Genomic DNA, 17,536 nt, shown 5'->3' on the forward strand with positions numbered 1-17,536 from the left:
AGTTGAAACCTCATCCAGAGGCGAGGATTCTGAACCTACAAATGAGGCAGCGAATAAACCCTCAATTTAATGCTAGTTATCTGGTTGCCCCCCACTCCCCCCACCACCACCACCCAACCCAACCCCCTCCTTTACCCAGGATACAGCGCTGTCGCAGAGGCAGAAATACGCCGTCCTCTGGTGGCGAGTGATGGTGTTTTTTCAGCCTTCAGGCTGACACATTTGCCTCCGTCAGTCTTTTAATAGGAAGATATTTATGGTTCAGCCACAGAGACCTGACGTGCAACTGGAGCAAGGGAGATGGGCTGAAGGACGAGATAATGAGAGCAAATCCTGCACTGGAACATCCAGATACATCCCTCTCTCTCTCTCTCTCTCTCTCTCACCTCCCGTTTGTGCTACTTACGAGACATTGCTGTGCGCAAATCGGCTGTCGCTCTCACTTACGAATTAATTAATACTCGGTAATTGCGGTGAGGTGTTTTGAGACGTTCCGATGATGCAATAGGTACAAAATCAATTGCAAGGAGCATCATTCCGAAGAATCCTGGGTTTGTACATGAAGTCTCGATGGCTTCCTGTGTGCTCACTGAGACATCACAGCCCATGCCCCAGGTTCCATCTCCAAACTGTGCTGAGTTAGCTGATTACAGCCAAGTTACAATTACACATGTTAGAGCCTTAAGGCTATTTGCCTCACAGTCTGGACGGATTCTCATCTATTCCCATCTCCTACACCCCTCTATTCCCCTCTGTTTCCCTCTCCCCCATGTCTCGCATTGTTTCCTCTCACATGCAGCACTTTGGTTTCTGTTTCAACCACAGCTCCTGGCAATGAATTCCACGCTCTGTGTGAAGAGGTTCCTCTATCAGCTGTGCTACCATAGAACCGTAGACATTTACAGCGCAGAAGAAGGCCATTTGGCCCATCATGTCTGTGCTGGCTCTTTTAAAGAGCGCTCCATTCAGTCACATTTACCAGAACTACTCGGTAGACCAGAGAACTACACAGCTTGAGTATGACGTCTTGGGATCTGGAAACGATGATGTAGCACATCGGCCAGTATCCTGTTTGCCTGTTTATTGCTGGCTCACAAAGTTTTCATATGGTGCGCGATGAGTCAAACTGACATGAGTCAACCCCTAGATCGCTTTCATCTAACCCCCCCCCCCCACCCCTCCCCCTCTCCCTTGGCAGTAAGTTCAATCCCATTCGGGGAGTACTTTGTGTTTCTTACTCTTGGATCCTTTCGTTTCGCCCACAGAACAATACAGTCAATTCACTTCACAGTATATTGACTTTGAGACGTCTCAAAGACCTGATAAGGCGCTATATCAAACGCAAGGAATATTATTATTATTATTATTATTATTGTTATTAAATGCAAGGATTATTATTATTCTGCATTTACTATCTTGCATGTATCTGTGTTGAACTACGTTTGACAGTGATCAGCCCATGTGCAGATCCTATCAAGCTCTCCTGAAAGGGACCTTATTCCACAGACAGATTAACATTTTAAAAAATGACCCCAAGAGGGTTTGTTTCACGCACTTGTACGAGGGGGAAACCCGCCCAATTGGGCGCGAAATAGCCCAACCCGCCCACAACGCCTCTGTTTCCCGCTGGTCCTCCAGCGGCAGCAGAGGGCGCGGGGTGGGGTTTGTTGTTGGCGCCGGGGTTCCTCTTGCCCGCAGGTCGCTGCCTCCTTGGCAAAGATGGCGGCGGTGCGGGGCCTGCGGGTCTATGTGGAGTCTGAGGGCGACTCGGGGCCCCGGGAACCGGGCGCCGAGGCCGCCAAGGAGGCCGAGCGCGAAGAGGAGCCCATGGAGGTGGAGGAGGGCGAGATAGAGCCCGAGAAGCTGGACGCCATCTCGGTGCGGCGGACGCTCAAGGACCTGATCCCGGTGAGGAGGCAAAGCCGAGGCTTCGCGGGCCTGAGGTGGGCGGGAAACCGGACTCTCAGTGCCGGGCGGTGACCCTCCGGACCCTCAGCTCCTCCACCGCCTCCTGACTCTGCCCCCCCCCCCCCCAAGAAAAAATGTCCGCCATTCACGGGGCAGCTGCTGGCAGTTTAGGGTCGGCCACACAGCACACAGTCACTACACTTTACAGTGCAACCCCCGAAGCGCTTTGAGACGCGGACCGAACGCCAGGATTGCTGCTGCTGCTGCTGTTGTTGTTAGAGTGACTGTCTGTGGCGGGCGCTGGGGGCTGAGATGGCCTCAGTTTGTTGCTCTCCGATTCCCTCACTTACCTGAAGGCGGCGCTCTCTGGGGTGGGTGGGGGGGGGGGCAGAAGGTTGAGGGGGGGGGTTCAACAACAACGACAACAACAACTTGGATTTACATAGCGCCCTCCACGCCGGACGGCGTCTCGGAGCGCTTCACAGTTTCGGATCCCGAGACCGAGCCGGGGGGAGGGGGGGGGGGGGAGGGGGTGTGGGGGGAGGGGGGGGGTCAACCTCTATTTGGGTCTCGGAAACACCCGCGGTCGAAGCTGACGCTCCAGTGCGGCGTTGAGGGGGTTGGGGGGTGGGGGTCGGAGCCGTCCTTCGGGATGAGACGTTCCACCGAGGTCCCGTCCACCTGTTCAGGCGGATGTTAAAGATCCCGCGGCGCTATTCGGAAAGGAGAAGGGAGTTTCTCTCTCCCGCTGCCCCCGGGCCGACAATCCCCCCCCCACCCCCCCTCTCCAGATAAAATTGCTCGCTCAACCCTAAAAGTGGCTGTTTGAGGGACTTTCCTGCGCGCCGTCGCGCTGCCGTGTTTGCCTACGCTCTCCGTTCTTAGTTCAGTGATACTTGCGTTTACATCCGGTCGGGCCTTTGGAGCGCGGTCTGGTAGGGAAGGTCCTGCGTTTGGAACGAAGCCTCTGGTACCCGCCCGCAAGGAGGTTTTCATGTGGTTCACTTTTGCTCCTTCCGCAGGACACCAGCAGACGCTACGAAAACAAGGCCGGGACTTTCATCACTGGAATCGACGTCACCTCAAAGGTCTGCGAGAAAACTGTTCCTACCTCCATTGTCCTTTCTTCTTGGGGCTTGAAAGAGTTGTCTGGAAATCTTTATTGTCGCCGTCAGTAAAAGAGTGGATCTTTTCATCCCCGGGACTTAGGGATTGCTGGTTCCGCCGACAACAACAAATTACATTTATACAGCGCCGTTGTATAACTTTAATAATATATTGTATAATAATGTTGTATAACGTTGGAGGACGTCCCAAGGTGCTGGAGAGTCACAGATTTAATAATAATAATAATAATCTTCACTCCTGACTGGGTCAAAATGTCCGCGATTCACAGGGCGCTGCTGGCAAGTGTAGTTACTGTTTGTGCTATGACCGCCTCAGTTTGTTTCTCTACAATTCTCTCACTTCTACATTTGACATTGCCCCTTATGACAGCTTCGAGACGTCTCAAAGCACTTCACAGAATATACAGTAGACAATAACATGGCTGAGTTTAGGATCGCTGTGCTGCTCACTGAGACACTGAGCCTCTCAGACCGAGGGGGTTGTGTGCCTCTTGTCTCTACCCCACCCACCCCACCACCTCTCTCCATTCTATTTAATCATTTTTACTCCACAGGAAGCGGTGGACAGGAAGGAGCAGCGAGCAAAGCGGTTTCACTTTCGAGCGGAATCAAACCTCACTCAGCAGGCAGAGGTGCTCGACCGGGAGTTGCTGAAACAAGGTGAAATTTCAGTTCAGGGGCGGGCGCAGGATTGTGGGATTATTCATAATAATAATAATAATCCTTGCATTTGATATAGCGCCTTATCACGTCTTCTAGACGTCTCAAAGCGCTTCACAGAATATACTGCAAAGTGAATTGACTCTGTGTTTTGTGGACGAAACGCGGCAGCCAATCGCACACAGCAGCGTCCCCACAAACAGCCGTGGATTGAGTGACCAAATTATTATTATTATTTATTATTTAAAAAGATTAAAAGAGCATTTCCGTTGACCTGAGTGGGTTTATCGCATCTTTGTGTGTTGTTTTGTGACTGACACATGTCCGCGATGTTGCGTTGCTGTGGTTACAAGTCTCCTGTCTGTCCTTTTGCAGCCATCCCCAAAGTGCGACTGGAGGCCCTGCACGTGATGGGCGTAGACGAGATGAGCACCGAGGAGATCTTCACCTACTTTAAGGAATATCCTCCATCCAGCATAGAGTGGATCGACGACTCCTCCTGTGAGTGTTCTGCGGGGTGGGGGGTGGTTGGGGATGGAACGCTTTATACTCCTTCTGGTTTCCCCTCCCCTGTTACCTGAAAGGCTTACGGCGCGGAGTGTCCCAGATCCGGGGTGGGGGGGTGGGTGGGCTGGGGTGTGCTGCTGCCCGAGAGGAAATATTGCCAGTAAACCCACTCTGTTGATTGCTTCTCCTCGCGGTTGTTTTCCTAGGTAATGTGGTGTGGCTGGACGACGTCACAGCGGCCCGAGCTCTGATGAACATGAGCGTGGCGGCAGAGCCCAGTGTGAGCACGCGAAGAAAGAGCAGCCCTGACTCACCAAAGCATGGTGAGCGGCACTGACAGCAACACCGAACGACCCCTGCCTTCGGCCCAGCGCTCCTCAAGGCGCACGTCATCTCCTGGCGCATTGTTACTGCGTTATCAACGCTTGTTATCTCTCCGGTCACCCCCTGGCTCTGACCACAATTCACCATCTCGGTTCAGACCCCTGAGCTTTCTGCCCCCGCTTTAAAGAGGAAACCGCTTAGCACTGGCTCAGGCAGACATCTCTCAGTCAAGACCTAGGCATCTGCACTTGTTCTGAATGGTGCCCAGCCTCTCAGCGTTCTGAAGCTGACACTGGCACCAACTTACTACCCAACCCAGGTGACTGAGCGAGCTTGAGATGCTCAGGGTGGGCTGTTAACCTGGTCAGAGAGACACCAACAAATCACGGTGTGACCGTCACGGTAGTTTCCGTGAGCCAGCTGCTCGGAGCAGTGTAAGTGCAGCCAGAGCCACTCTCCGGCATGTTAGACCCTGTCGGAATCGAACCTGGTCTCTGGCACAGTCACAGTGACATTGGTGGCTGAGAGTGCCATGAGACCTTTCACATCGTCTCTAGTAATTGCAATGCTGTTCCCTGCAGACAGCTCGCAGGGCAAGGCAGAGGAGGAACAGGAGGAGGAGGACGGGGAGCTGGAGGAGAAGCCGCAGGTGGAGCGGGAGGAAGTGCAGTGTGAGGCCGGAGCGGACAGTGTGGTAACGTCTAGCCCCTCTTTAACCCTTGAATGCCCCGGTGCCTTCGAAGCCTTCTCTTCCTGGCTAAGAAACCCTCAGCGCAGAGTAACATTGAAGCACTTTTGTCAACCTTGTGCGCGGGTGGTCCTGTTCCTATCCCCCTGTTGTTTGACACCAACCGAGTGAGTGACAGAGGCTCAGCTTTACAGCTTGAGCGAGCGCTCACAGCACTGGGTGCCGGGCTGTGCCAGAGAGAGGATTCCTGGCCACAGATCGAGCAGCTTAACTATTCTTTAACTGCTTTCCTTTGTCTCCATTATTCTCTTGTTTGTCAGCCGGATGCTCTGCCGCTGGACGAACAGGACGCGGTGCTTCAAAACGACCTGCGGCCGGCGGTCAAATCCCTGCGAGGAAACAAACTGCAAGTCAGGTTTGCCACCAAAGGTGAATGAGCTGCTCACACGTAGACCCCACCCCCCCCCCCACTCCCTCCCATCTTGCAAGTACGTGAACTCCACCTCGTGCTCACGGACACCCTGACACACACACACGCGCGCGCGTACATACTCTGACACACATGATTACACACACAAACACCCCCCCCCCCCGCCCCACCACCGCAGTGACCAGACTCTGTGTGAGGGGCCTGGGGGACGTGCTGATGCTGTGGCTAATTTCCAGATGACCATAAGGAGCTGGGAGCTGCCCGACGGAGTCAGTATTACATGAAATACGGGAACCCCAACTACGGCGGCATGAAGGGCATCCTCTCCAACTCCTGGTGAGTGAGTCACGTGTAAAATCCCCGGTGGTGGTGGGGGGGGCGGTCAGTGCCACCCTGCTTCTGGCCAGCGCCAGATTGCTTGGCCCAAGATCTCAGCTGCTGTTCTGTTCTCATTAACAGCACTGGACTGGTTGATGTGTAGGCACAGGCTGTTCACCCACACAACTGCTCTCAGTGGAGATTGGGGTGGGGAGGAGGGTTGCCCTGATTTAGCCAGGGTGGGGTGGGATAGGGGTGATGGCTTTGTCGAGCGCTTTAACCGAGTATAAGTAACGCTGCGCTTCCACAGGAAACGGCGGTACCATGCTCGGCGGATTCAGCGAGACGTCCTGAAGAAAAAGAGCTTCTCCGACGACGACGACGAGGCCCTAGAGTCCGGCTACAAACACCGTCACTCGGGTCAGTCCACACACGAAAGGCCGGGGACAGGGGGAGAAACCAGCCAGGCCCCCCCCGCCCCCATGTCAGTCAGTCTTGCAGCAGATGTTTTGAGAGTGAATGGGGCGATTCCCCCATCGCCAAATCACCCAGAGTCCGCTGCAGGATTTGGGGAACCAAATGGCACGTGGGCTGTTGCCTTTCGCCCGCAAAACACACAGTCACTCCACTTGACAGCAATTCCCTGTGGAGTGTTTTTTGAGACATTTTTATGTATGAAATGCAGAGGATCATAATTGTTAATATTACTCAGGAGATGGGCAATACTGTACCTGAGCTGGACTAGAGGCCAAGATTGGAAATGGGGAAGGGGGAGCACACTCCCCATCGCAGCACAGATAGCCCTCCCCTGCACACCCACACAGGGAGTGGGGGTGGGGGGTTAAGATGTGTGTTACAATGAATCGAGGGGCAGTAGGGTAGGGTAGAGGGGGTCCTGGTGAGGAGTGCTGTTCTGTTCTCTGACGAGACCCTTGGACTTCTGCTCAGGTCTGGGGAACGTTCCCGAGGAGCCGATCCAGGAGGAGGATGAGGATGAAGATGAGCAGGACATGGAGGCCGATGACCGTGTGGTGGTGGAGTACAGGGACGAGGCGCGGCCGGGCTGCTACGCCAGCTCCAGGGACTCGGACTCAGACTCAGACTCGGACGAGATGGATTACGATCTGGAGCTGAAGATGATCTCGATGCCATCGCCCAAGAAGAGCCTGAAGATGACCATGTATGCCGACGAGGTGGAAGCTCAACTGAAGAACATTAGGTGGGTCTGGGCCACAAGTCCTGACGACAACAGCTTCCCTTCGTGTAGCGCCTTCACATACAGCAGCGTCTCACAGTGCTTCATGTCCCGAGTGGAACATCCAACATCGAGACGATAATATAGTTAGTATATTGAGAGGGTAACGGGTTCCCTGTAATAAAGAGGGAAACACTTTCTGAAGACCTGAGCCACCAGGTTATTATGACAACAGCCTATATAGTTCAGGCTAACGCTCCCAATGCAATGCAGCGCTGGGGAGCGGGGATGGGGGGCGCGGGTGCTGCATTGACGAGAGAAGGTGCCGTCCTTCGGATGAGACGCTAAACCCAAGTCCCGTCTGCGCTGTTCAGGTGGTCGTTAGAGATCACGTGGTGCGATTCGGAAAGAGAAGAGAGAGAGGGTCCGGGCGAATAATCCTCCAAATAAAAAATAAAAAAAATTGGCCATTCACCTCACGGCTGTTTGTGGGACGTCGCTGTGCGCAATGCTTCCATGTTCGCCCGCAAAACACGAGCTTTACAGTATGTTCTGCGAAGTGTTTCGAGATGTGGTAAGTGAGTTGTATCAAATATATCAACACAAATAATTACATCTGATACAGCTCCTTTCACATTGGGAGCATGTCTCAAAGTACTTAACAAGATTTACTATAAAGTTAATTGACTGTGCATTTTCTCAGCGAAAATAGCAGATATTCTGATCCCGTTACCCTGCACTTTTAATCAGACCCCTCAGTATTGTTCCTTCCCAAGTGTCTGTCTCTTAAACATCCCATTGACTGTGCCTCGACAGCCTTGTATAGACTGACTGCTTCATTGCTGTAACTGGACGCTGGCCAATGCTGAAGCTAAGCCATTGCTCTTACTGATATCTCTCCAAGTCACTCAGTGGAGCTCTTCACAGTGTGTATTAGTGCGAACAAATAGAAGATAAATAAATGTCAGGCATTGAACTCGCCCGCAGTGGGGTTTAATGTGTAATCTATTCACTGTCAGAGGCTCGTGTGCTCTGATCTCGAGGTTCTGAAGCTTTGCCGTTGCTGATCCCGTGATTGTGATCTGCCTCCAGGAATTCCATCAAGCCGGAGGCCAGCGTCACCGTGGTTACCAGGAACATCAGGAATCGGATCGGCACCCGGCTCTCCGCGGAGAAGATCTCGGACGTGAGGCTCTTACTGGAGGACAAGCGGCAACTGGCGGAGCGTCGGCAACCCCCGGGGGCCGGGAGCAGCTGCGGCACCGGTAATAATACAGGGCATCATGAGGGGAGGGAGGTGGGGGAGGTGACCGTAGGCACAGTCAAAGAGGAAGGTCTTCAGGTGCGACCTGAAGATGGGGAAGGAAGTGCTTCACAACAATATGCCAGTAAGAGTGACCACCGCAGTGTTTATTTGCTACCCTGGGGAGTGGGGGGGGAGGGAGGGGATTGGAAATTGCTGTGTACTTTGGGGCACACGTCACTCCCGCTCACCGAGCGGTGACGGTTGGTCGGAAACCCCAGTGAACGAGCCGCCGTGCCTGTCTTGTCGGTTGCAGGTGTCCGGCAGAGGCTGGGAAAAAGGCCACACTCGCCGCACATCGTCTCCAGCGCCGTCACCGCCGGCAACTCCTCCATCGCCCGCCGAGAGCCGCAGACCGACGTGCACAGCCGGCTCGGGGTCCCCAGGGCCCTGGAACCCCGCGGCCCACCATCCGACAGGAGCAAGAAGCCAGGTGAGCAGCAAACTCCCCAGTCAGACCCTCTCTCTCGGCGCGTGGTGTACAGGGTGTCCTCAAATGATTACACTAGCAAATGACATTTACACGGCGCCTTTCACGCCAGTCGGGAGATCCGCAGCCGAGCTGGTGGTTGGGATCAGGAGGGGTGGGTTGGGGGGGTGGTGGGAGGGGGGTTGGGAGGGACATGAAGGGTGACCAAAGGCGCGGTCGAAGAATAGGGTCTTGAAAGGGACAAAGAAAGGGGGAGAGTCGGAGGGACTGTGGGATGGAGTTCCAGAGGTTGGGAGCAGAGAGGCTGAAGACTCAGGATCGAAGAGGAAGGTCTTGAGTGTCTCACAGCGGGAGGACTCGAGCTCGGCTCCGGTGACACAGTGACGGAGAGCCTTCTGCGGCCACCTGAGCACTGCCGTGAGGGTGTGGATTGGGAGGAGCTGCTGTGAATCTCCTGTTACGTGTTGTGTGGCTCCTTGTCTCTCATCTTAACAGGCAGTTTGTGGAGCCGCCTGGGAAAAGCCCCCAGCAAGAGAGAGAAGAGCCCCAGCAAAGAGGAAGAGGAGGAGGAGAAGCCACTGAGCAAGGAGAAGGAGAAGCCGGTGGCCGAGGCGGGCGAGGGTGAGGGGGAGCCCGAGGGCGAGGGGGCAGCCGAGCGGGGGGAGGAGAAGGATGATGACACGGAGCTGCAGCGGGCCTGGGGGGCTCTTATCCGGGAAAAGGAACGATCCCGCAAGAAAAGCCGCCTGGACAACCTGCCCTCGCTGCAGATCGAGATCAGCCGGGAGAGCTCGACCTCCGACAGCGAGTCCTGACAGCCCGAGCCCCCATCCCACACCACCATCATCCCACTGGGTTCCCCCACCCCCACGACCTCCGCCTCCGCCACAGGCAGCCTGGACTCACGTGCCGCACACAGACATTCCCCAGATAACGGCCTTGGTACAGAGCCGGACGGCATTTAAAGAGGGTCAGTGTTTGCCCTCGTCTCTGTTACACCTCACTCTCTGACCGGATTAAACTTAAACTTGATTGTGCGCGCTCGAGGCTGACGTTATTTGAGTGCAACCGAGCGAGCGACGGTTACCATGGGAGAGGAGACGGCACCAGGAGCTGCCGGGAGGTTGGTGGGGTAATGTGCGGGGGTTGGGGGCGGGCGGGGGAAGGAGGACGTGAGTGAATTTGATCACTCAATCCATGACTGTCTGTGGGACACTGCTGTGCACAATTGGCTGCCGCGTTTCGCCCACAAAACATACAGTCGCTACACTTTACAGTATATCTTGTGAAGCGCTTTGAGACGTCTCGAAGACGTGATAAGGCTCTGGGTCAAATGCCAGGATTATTATTATTATTAGCAGCACGGTTGCCAGCTCACGGCCCAGCCGGTGGTTCCCTGGCAGAAGGCGGTGGATTCCTGTGGTGCTGTCACAGAGTTCCTGGCCCCGTCCTCCTACCCCCCCACCCTGGTGTGTTGCAACTGGTGTCAGCCTGGCTCCAGCTCAGTGGAAATGCTCACTCTGGGCTGCGCGTGAGCAGTTCCCCATCACTCGGCTCCCACAACCACTAACAGGCCTCCGCCACAGGCAAGTGAGTAACAGTCACATTTATACACCACGTTAGTCTGTAACCGCAGCTTCCTGTGATCTGGGATTGACTCAATCTCAAAGGGAACCACCGTGCTCGGGAGCATTTTATCAAAGATGTCGCTAAAGCTGTCGTTCACGCTCTCCTGTGCCCTCACCTCAAGCAACGGCCACAAGGCTTCGGTTTGGGAACAGACACTTGGCTGCTTCTCTTTCCGCTCTCGAGCTGTTCAGCCCCTTTCATCGAATCGCAGGAATTTACAGCGCAGAAGGAGCCCATTTAGCCCACCGAGTCCGGTCCGGAATCACTAGGAGTTTAAGCCAGGAGCTGAGAGACGCAGGGCAGGGAGGAGAGAAAAATAATACGCTAAGAAATTAACCGATGTTAACCGCAGCCCCAACAGTAGGCATCTGTGTAGTGATCAGGGGGCCACAGCTTTCCACTCCCCAACATGGGCACGGAGACACAACTCCACCCACACACACACACACACCATTGCACTTACTAACAGCCCAAACTGCAAGTCTTTTATGTTTTTACATCATACAGTTGTTCAGGGCCACAGATCAGGATATTGTGGAGAAAAAGAGAGCGAGAGAAACGCAGGAGGCAATAACGGAGAAAAAAGTCAGACCCACATTATGGTGACTGCACAATTCCTGTTGGAACAATTTTAAGACAAGTTGCATTTTGTGTGATGTGATGTTCGATCACCCGCAACCTGTTGGCTTCTGTGTGCTGCTCAGTGCAGATACTAACCTGTCTGTGCTGCAGCCAGTGACCGAGTCTCCAGACTGAATAACGCCATCTCTCAGCTTTGTGTTCTGTGTGTTAATAAGTTTCCCCCCCATTGCCTCGGTTGGTAAAGCCACAGCTCAGTGTGAAGCTGAGACACGCACGGAACCAGGAAGCTCAGGTTGCCCTTCCTAGTCTCCGCTCTGTTCACTGATCTCGGCCGACAAGAGACAGCAGTGGGGGCTACGGTCAGGTGAGGGGGTCCCCAGCTCAGGAAACGCCCAACCGTAGGTCGGGTGGTCCTAGCTGGACAAGCGCAGCGGGAAAGCTTGCCGGACAGCGATATCAAGGGCAAGCTCTGTGGTTTTAGCTGGTTAGGCTCCAGCAGTTACACCAACTCGCACTCTGCGATCCCCCCCCCCCCCCGACCCCCCCAGGCTTGACTCTCGCCAACCTGCGCCTAATACTTTCCGGAATTAGGTGAGCAGGATGTGTCCCTCCAGGGAGAGCGCGCGTGTTCTATTCCAACTATCCCATCTCTGGGATTTCCACGTGTAGGTGGGGTGCATGGAATTCGCAGTTCGATTTGGAGACTCTGAAGCAACGGTGATGGGTTTCTGCAGGTGTCAGGCACTCGACTGGCCAGAGAGAAAAAAAAATCACACATAATTCACTGTCTCTCGCCGGGAGGTACGTCTTCTGTACCACTGAGAGCAGCTCAGCTACAGTCACACCATCTGCTGACAACCCAGGCAGGAGGTTGTGGGTTCACCCTCTGCCTGCGTTGGGGACTTTGAGTTCACAGTCTAAGAGGCTGGGGTGGGGTGACGGTGATGTGATATTGTTATCCTTTACTCTCATGCTTTTGCTGCAGTGTCACCCCAGCCTCTCTCCCTGGGGTTGGGGGGGGTGGGCTGTGATTCCCATCAAGACACCGCAGACCTCCTGTCTGGCTGATTTTTGCTGTTGTTTCCCCCCCCACGGGCAACGATAGATACCCTAACAGCAAAGAGCAACATACTGTGAGCAGAGGCTCTGAGCTCAGAAATTGGGACAGTTGGGAGAGGAGGGGTGGGGTGATGGTGGTGTGATATTGTTATCCTTTACTCTCATGCTTTTGCTGCAGTGTCACCCCCGCCTCTCTCCCTGGGGGTTGGCTGTGATTCCCATCAAGATACCCTCGCTACAGTTGCCATGACTACATACCCTCGGGGGCTGCGGAGTGACGAGCACTTTGCGGTGGTCTCTGACCCTGGGGCAGGTTTAACACATTAAAATCTTGGGTGGGGGGGGATTTGGTCACTCAATCCACGACTGTTTGTGGGACACCCCTACGTACAATTGGTGCCACGGTTCGCCCACAAAATACGCATTCAATCCACTTGACAGTATATTCCGCGAAGCTCTTTTGGACGTTTCAATGACGTGAATAAGGCGCGATATCAAGTGCAAGGATTAATTATTGTCATTGTGTGCGGGTGTGTTTTCCCAGAGGGTTGCTGTTATATCGTTACCACACCCAGTGCTGTTTACTCTTCCATTCAGTTCCTCCTTTTGCTGTTAGCAACCGGATAAGAGTGACCCTGACCCTACATTCAGCTGCCAGTCAAATGTGCTGAGAGCAAACCATTATTTAAGCCGACAGCAAGCCTGAGAGACACCTGAACGAGTGATGCCAACAGCTCCGCAGTCTGTGTTTCTCACACTTGCAGGTGATGGTCGGATTCAACTCGTTTCAGGAGACAAACAAGTGGAACGAATAATAAAACCTTCCTTGCATTTGACACAGGGCCCCGCTTATCACCTCGTCGAGAAGCATCAAAGTGCTTCAAGGATTTACAGTTACTGTACCTGGCAGCGACTGTGTAGAGGGAGCTTTACTCTGTCTCTGACTCGTGTTGTGGTTGACCAGGGAGTGTGGACGGACAGCATAGAGGGAGATTTACTTAGTCTCTAACCGGTGCTGTGGCTGACCTGGGCGTGCTGACTGATACAAAGGGAGAGTGTTCAAATTACCAGCACTGACATCCACGACGACTGGAAAATCACACCGGATTTTACTGAGCCAGGAACGCTTATTAAAACAGCACGTCACGGAACAGAACGACGTCTGAATGAGCAGAAGCCTGGCCCGGGACACAGGGAAAGAACATGGTTCGGAAAATCGCTAAGGGGAAGAAGAAAGGAGAGGCTGGTTCTCAGAGTGAGCGGTATGTGTCTCACTCACATTTGCACCACAACTGGTACTTACACACCTGCCCTCAGTCTCCCCAGTGTCTTTCACGGCCACAATATTCCAAACCTGGTCCCAATAGACTCAGATACTTTCTCCACGTAGTCAAAAACAGCCTTAGATGGGATGCAATGTAGGCGAGGGACACACACACATACAGACTGAGACAGAGTTAGAGAGAGACATACACACGCACACACCTACATACACACAGATTGAGACAGAGTGCGAGATTCACACACACACACAGAATGAGATAGAGACACACACACACACACGTTGTGTTGGTTACAGGCATTTCCTGCCTGTCCCTGGTTCCTGGGTTCTCGAGCAGAAGAGCAGGAGATGGGGCACTGGGATAAGGAAGGAGCAAATGTAATTTGTTGTAGTTCAGAGACACCAACCCTCTGGAACTCCATCCTGCAGTCCCTCCACCTCACCCTCACCCCCTTCAAGACTCATCTCAAGACCCTCCTCTTCGACTGTGCTTTCGATCTCCCTCCTCCCCCCCCCCACCCTCCCCAATCCTGACCCCCAGCCCGGGTCCGAAACACTGACTGCCCAGCGCCTTGGGACGTCCTCCCGACGCCCGTGAAAGGCGCCGTACAAATGTAATGTTGTTGTTGTTGTATTTCACTGAATTGTGTTTCCCCGCAAGTCATCGAAAGAGCGCCCGGAAATCGGGAAAAGGGAAGCGGAAAAAGAAAGGGAAGAGGAGAGACGGTGGGGGTGCTGATTCCTCATTGCCAGAGAGCTCTCCGCAGAGCCAGGCTCAGGTGGGGGTTAGCACAGGTTTCCCTTCACACTGACACTCACTGTTATAGCCTTGATCAGCCACTGGTGGGGAGAGTGAGATTCTGTCTGATTCTCCCCTCACTAACCCAACGCATTGTCACTACCAGCACAGGCCAGTAATTGGTCTACAACTCTCCGTTCACCGACAAACAGTCACGATGTTTTACTGGGAATCCTGTGAAACGCTTAATCCTCACAACCGCTTTCCCCACCCCCCCAAAAAATAACATTTTGGTCACTCAATCCATGACTGTTTGTGGGACGCTGCTGTGCGCAATTGGCTGTCACGTTTCACCCACAAAATGCACAGTCAATTCACTTTACAGTGCATTCTGCGAAGCACTTTGAGACGTTGCAACAAGGTAATAAGGCGGTGTATCAAATGCAAAGATTATTATTATTATTGCCGTCCCAATGGACTGCCATCTCTACACTGTGCACTCAAGAAGCCCATATGAGATGTCAGCTCCTGGTGTTGGAGGCTTTAGGATGTCCAGATGCAGCATAGCATTAACCTGTTGGATTCTATATCTCCCTCAGGTTGTGTTGGATGAGACACAGGCCTCTGCTGGGAAGGTGTCATTGGACATTATTGCAGAGATAACAGAATACGAAGCTTCTGTAAGTCACACATCATCGCTCTTCCCAACCAGAACGGTCCCAAATCCCGGCCCATGACTATGTTGCGCACGAGTGGATCTCTGACTTTGCACGATCATGGAGTCCCGTGTAGCTCAGTGGTTAGAGCACTCGCCTCGCAAGCGAGAGGTCCTGGGTTCGATTCCCGGGCGGGGCAAACCCTTTGGCAAGTTTCCTTACTCTGCACGCCTGTCTACCAGCAGTAAGTAGGAACGCGGTTGTTAGTGGATCACTTTTTGGGGGGGTTATGATCCCTCAAGAAATAATTACCACTGTTTGTGGGACGCTGCTGTGCGCAATTGGCTGCCCCGTTTAACCCACAAAATACACAGTCAATCCACTTTACAATACATTCTGTGAAGCGCTTTAAGACGTCTCACCAATGTGATAAGGCACTATATCAACTGCAAGGCTTATTATTCTTCTTCAACTGTTTTCAGAGGGTGAGAATGCCAACGGTGCCCACCCGCCTGGCTCTCTCGAGGCAGATCAGCCGTTTCCAGCTGCCCATGGACATCAAGACACTGGAGAGTAGGTGCTCGCCCAGTCAGCTCGCTGCAGCTCAGAACAAACACCAGCAAACACATGGTCCAAGGTGTCAGTCGGAGCCAGCACCTCCACGGTGTTTGACCTGCACTCTGCTCCGTGCTCGTCATCAGTCCCTGGGGCCAGAGAGCTGAGAATTGCGTCAACCTGGCTCAGTCGGTAACACTCTCTCTCGCCTCTGAGTCAGAAGTTTGTGGGTTCAAGGGCCCACGTCGGGACTTGGAATCACATATTCTAAGCTGACACTCCAATGCAGTGCTGCGGGTGGGGGTTTGCATTGATATCTATCTATCGATAACATATCGATGCAGAGAATGAGAATGTGTTCCATTCCTTGGCCTCGACTCTTCACGTTGGAACTGCACAGATCAATAGGAAACTGCAAAAAACATTCTTAAATCTTTTCTGTCTGTGTGCCAGCTCTGTCACCTCAGGACTACCTGATGAAATACTGCATTGTCTGCAAGAGACGGCAAGTTCACTACAAGAAATCGTTTGACAAGTTTGACAAGGACAGAGACGGAATTCTCTCGTTCCAGGTACTGTAGCAGTAACGAGTATTTGAATCCTTCTGACAGTGATAGAACCAAACAACGTCTAGTCCGTAAGCTTTGGCTTAAAGACGCTGCGTCAACACACAGAACATGAGTTTTAATGCTGTTGACCTAAACGCCTAAGGGAGTTTTTAAGGAGGATTTGAGGATAGGGCAAAAAGCAGTAACTCCATTGTTGAAACTGTCATTTGCTGACAAATAGTCACTACACTTGACATGATGTTGGAAATGTTCCAGAGAACTATGGGGTGAAGGTTGACGATGGTGGAGCAAAGAAAAAAAGACCTCAATAAAAAGAGGATTTCTCCCAGAGCCAAAGCCAACAGTCCTTCAACCAAGTTGGTCATTCGTCTCCTGGTTTTGTGTGGGATCTCACTATGTTGAAGCTGCCTGTCTTTTGCTGACAAATATTGCAGTCACAACACTTGACAGCAGTTATCGATGGAAGCATTTAGACATTTTTTCCGGGTGTAATAATCACTCCATTGTCCCCATTTTACCGGACAATCCCGAGCCCTTTCGGGGGAAGTCAGTCTCCGCCACTGGATTGGAAGCTCACACTCTAACTCTAATGCTATCTACCCCACCCCCCCCAGGAGATGGAGAAGGCACTGATCGACGTTTACTTCAACACCATCACCTCCCGGGACGTCAGGCGAGTGACGGAGCTCCTGCTCGCCGACGAGAGCACAAGATTCACTCACAAACTCTTCATCCCGCTCTGTGCTCTCTCCGAGCGCCTCCTCTACACAATGTTTGAGTAAGTTTAAAGCACATCCTATTCTGTCCCTAAAATCTTACAGCTAAGCTTCACCCCAACAGCTGTCAGCAAACACTGTAATACACTTGGACCACTGTGACCGAAGGTGCGATCAAGGAAGGTCTTGTAGGAGGCAAGGGAGGGATTATGAGATTGGAGTTCCAGAGGCTGGGGGCAGAAAGGCTGAAAGCCCAACCGCTGATAGTGGGGCGAATAACAAATGGGCGCGAGCGAATAAGCAAACCCCTGAGATACCTACCTTTATTCTGGGAAGAATCCCCAAGAAAGGGAAAGCACAGGGCATTGAAACTGTGAAATTCTTACCGCCTGGAGTGGGAGCAAGTCATTCACTCATCTCTGGAGTGATAGAAAAGCATTACAGCGAAGAATCTATGAAAAAGATAATTAAACTACACGTATGATCTGGGGAATGTGCTTCCTCCCCCAGGCCCGAGGACAGGGAAGACAATGAGTACAGGGAGAAGCCCACGGTGGAAGAGGCTGACGTGTGGGGCTTGAACTGGAAATTTCAAGGCTGCGAAATCAGTGATGATGTAAAGAGACTGATCTCCGTGCTTTAGAAGCTGCGACTAATGCACCGTATGAGGAAACATGGCCAGTCCTGCCAATGGTGTTTCCAGTAACTGGGGAGACATGTGGATACAATATAATAATTTTGGCATTTGTGGATTGAATGTGTATTTTGTGGCCAAAATGCAGCTGCCAATTAATTGCACACAGCAGTGCCCCACAAACGGTTATGGATTAAGTGACCACATTTTTTTTTATTGTCCCCA

At 52.9% G+C, this 17,536-nt stretch overlaps 2 protein-coding genes and 1 non-coding gene across 3 annotated transcripts; all 3 read left to right on the top strand.

The window, feature by feature from the left end:
• Positions 1-1,674: 1,674 nt before the first annotated feature.
• On the top strand, positions 1,675-9,927 carry ncbp3 (nuclear cap binding subunit 3). Its single transcript, XM_042338861.1, has 13 exons — positions 1,675-1,908; positions 2,931-2,996; positions 3,590-3,695; positions 4,071-4,196; positions 4,409-4,525; positions 5,108-5,220; positions 5,535-5,643; positions 5,881-5,980; positions 6,273-6,382; positions 6,911-7,181; positions 8,250-8,422; positions 8,717-8,893; positions 9,386-9,927. Exons 1-13 carry the CDS (start codon positions 1,720-1,722, stop codon positions 9,703-9,705), a joined length of 1,977 nt encoding a protein of 658 aa, XP_042194795.1. The 5' UTR covers positions 1,675-1,719; the 3' UTR covers positions 9,706-9,927.
• Positions 9,928-13,071: 3,144 nt separating this feature from the next.
• Positions 13,072-17,387, top strand: LOC103180571. The gene is made up of 7 exons (XM_007896506.2): positions 13,072-13,422; positions 14,104-14,221; positions 14,781-14,861; positions 15,320-15,410; positions 15,846-15,964; positions 16,576-16,739; positions 17,188-17,387. Exons 1-7 carry the CDS (start codon positions 13,364-13,366, stop codon positions 17,318-17,320), a joined length of 765 nt encoding a protein of 254 aa, XP_007894697.1. The 5' UTR covers positions 13,072-13,363; the 3' UTR covers positions 17,321-17,387.
• Positions 14,963-15,036, top strand: trnaa-cgc. Its single transcript has one exon. It is a non-coding gene; the product is annotated as a tRNA-Ala (tRNA).
• Positions 17,388-17,536: the final 149 nt, after the last annotated feature.

Source organism: Callorhinchus milii, unplaced genomic scaffold (assembly GCF_018977255.1).
Source record: "Callorhinchus milii isolate IMCB2004 unplaced genomic scaffold, IMCB_Cmil_1.0 Scaffold10, whole genome shotgun sequence".
In the NCBI taxonomy this organism is placed as follows: domain Eukaryota; kingdom Metazoa; phylum Chordata; class Chondrichthyes; order Chimaeriformes; family Callorhinchidae; genus Callorhinchus; species Callorhinchus milii.

Excerpts from the sequence above, each read along its gene's own strand:
- ncbp3 (XM_042338861.1), top strand. The coding sequence starts at position 1,720 with ATGGCGGCGGTGCGGGGCCTGCGGGTCTATGTGGAGTCTGAGGGCGAC. Across the intron at positions 5,221-5,534 it reads AGGCCGGAGCGGACAGTGTG|CCGGATGCTCTGCCGCTGGA; the intron begins GTAACGTCTAGC and ends CTTGTTTGTCAG. Across the intron at positions 5,644-5,880 it reads AGTCAGGTTTGCCACCAAAG|ATGACCATAAGGAGCTGGGA; the intron begins GTGAATGAGCTG and ends GCTAATTTCCAG.
- LOC103180571 (XM_007896506.2), top strand. The coding sequence starts at position 13,364 with ATGGTTCGGAAAATCGCTAAGGGGAAGAAGAAAGGAGAGGCTGGTTCT. Across the intron at positions 13,423-14,103 it reads GCTGGTTCTCAGAGTGAGCG|TCATCGAAAGAGCGCCCGGA; the intron begins GTATGTGTCTCA and ends TTTCCCCGCAAG. Across the intron at positions 14,222-14,780 it reads CTCCGCAGAGCCAGGCTCAG|GTTGTGTTGGATGAGACACA; the intron begins GTGGGGGTTAGC and ends TATCTCCCTCAG.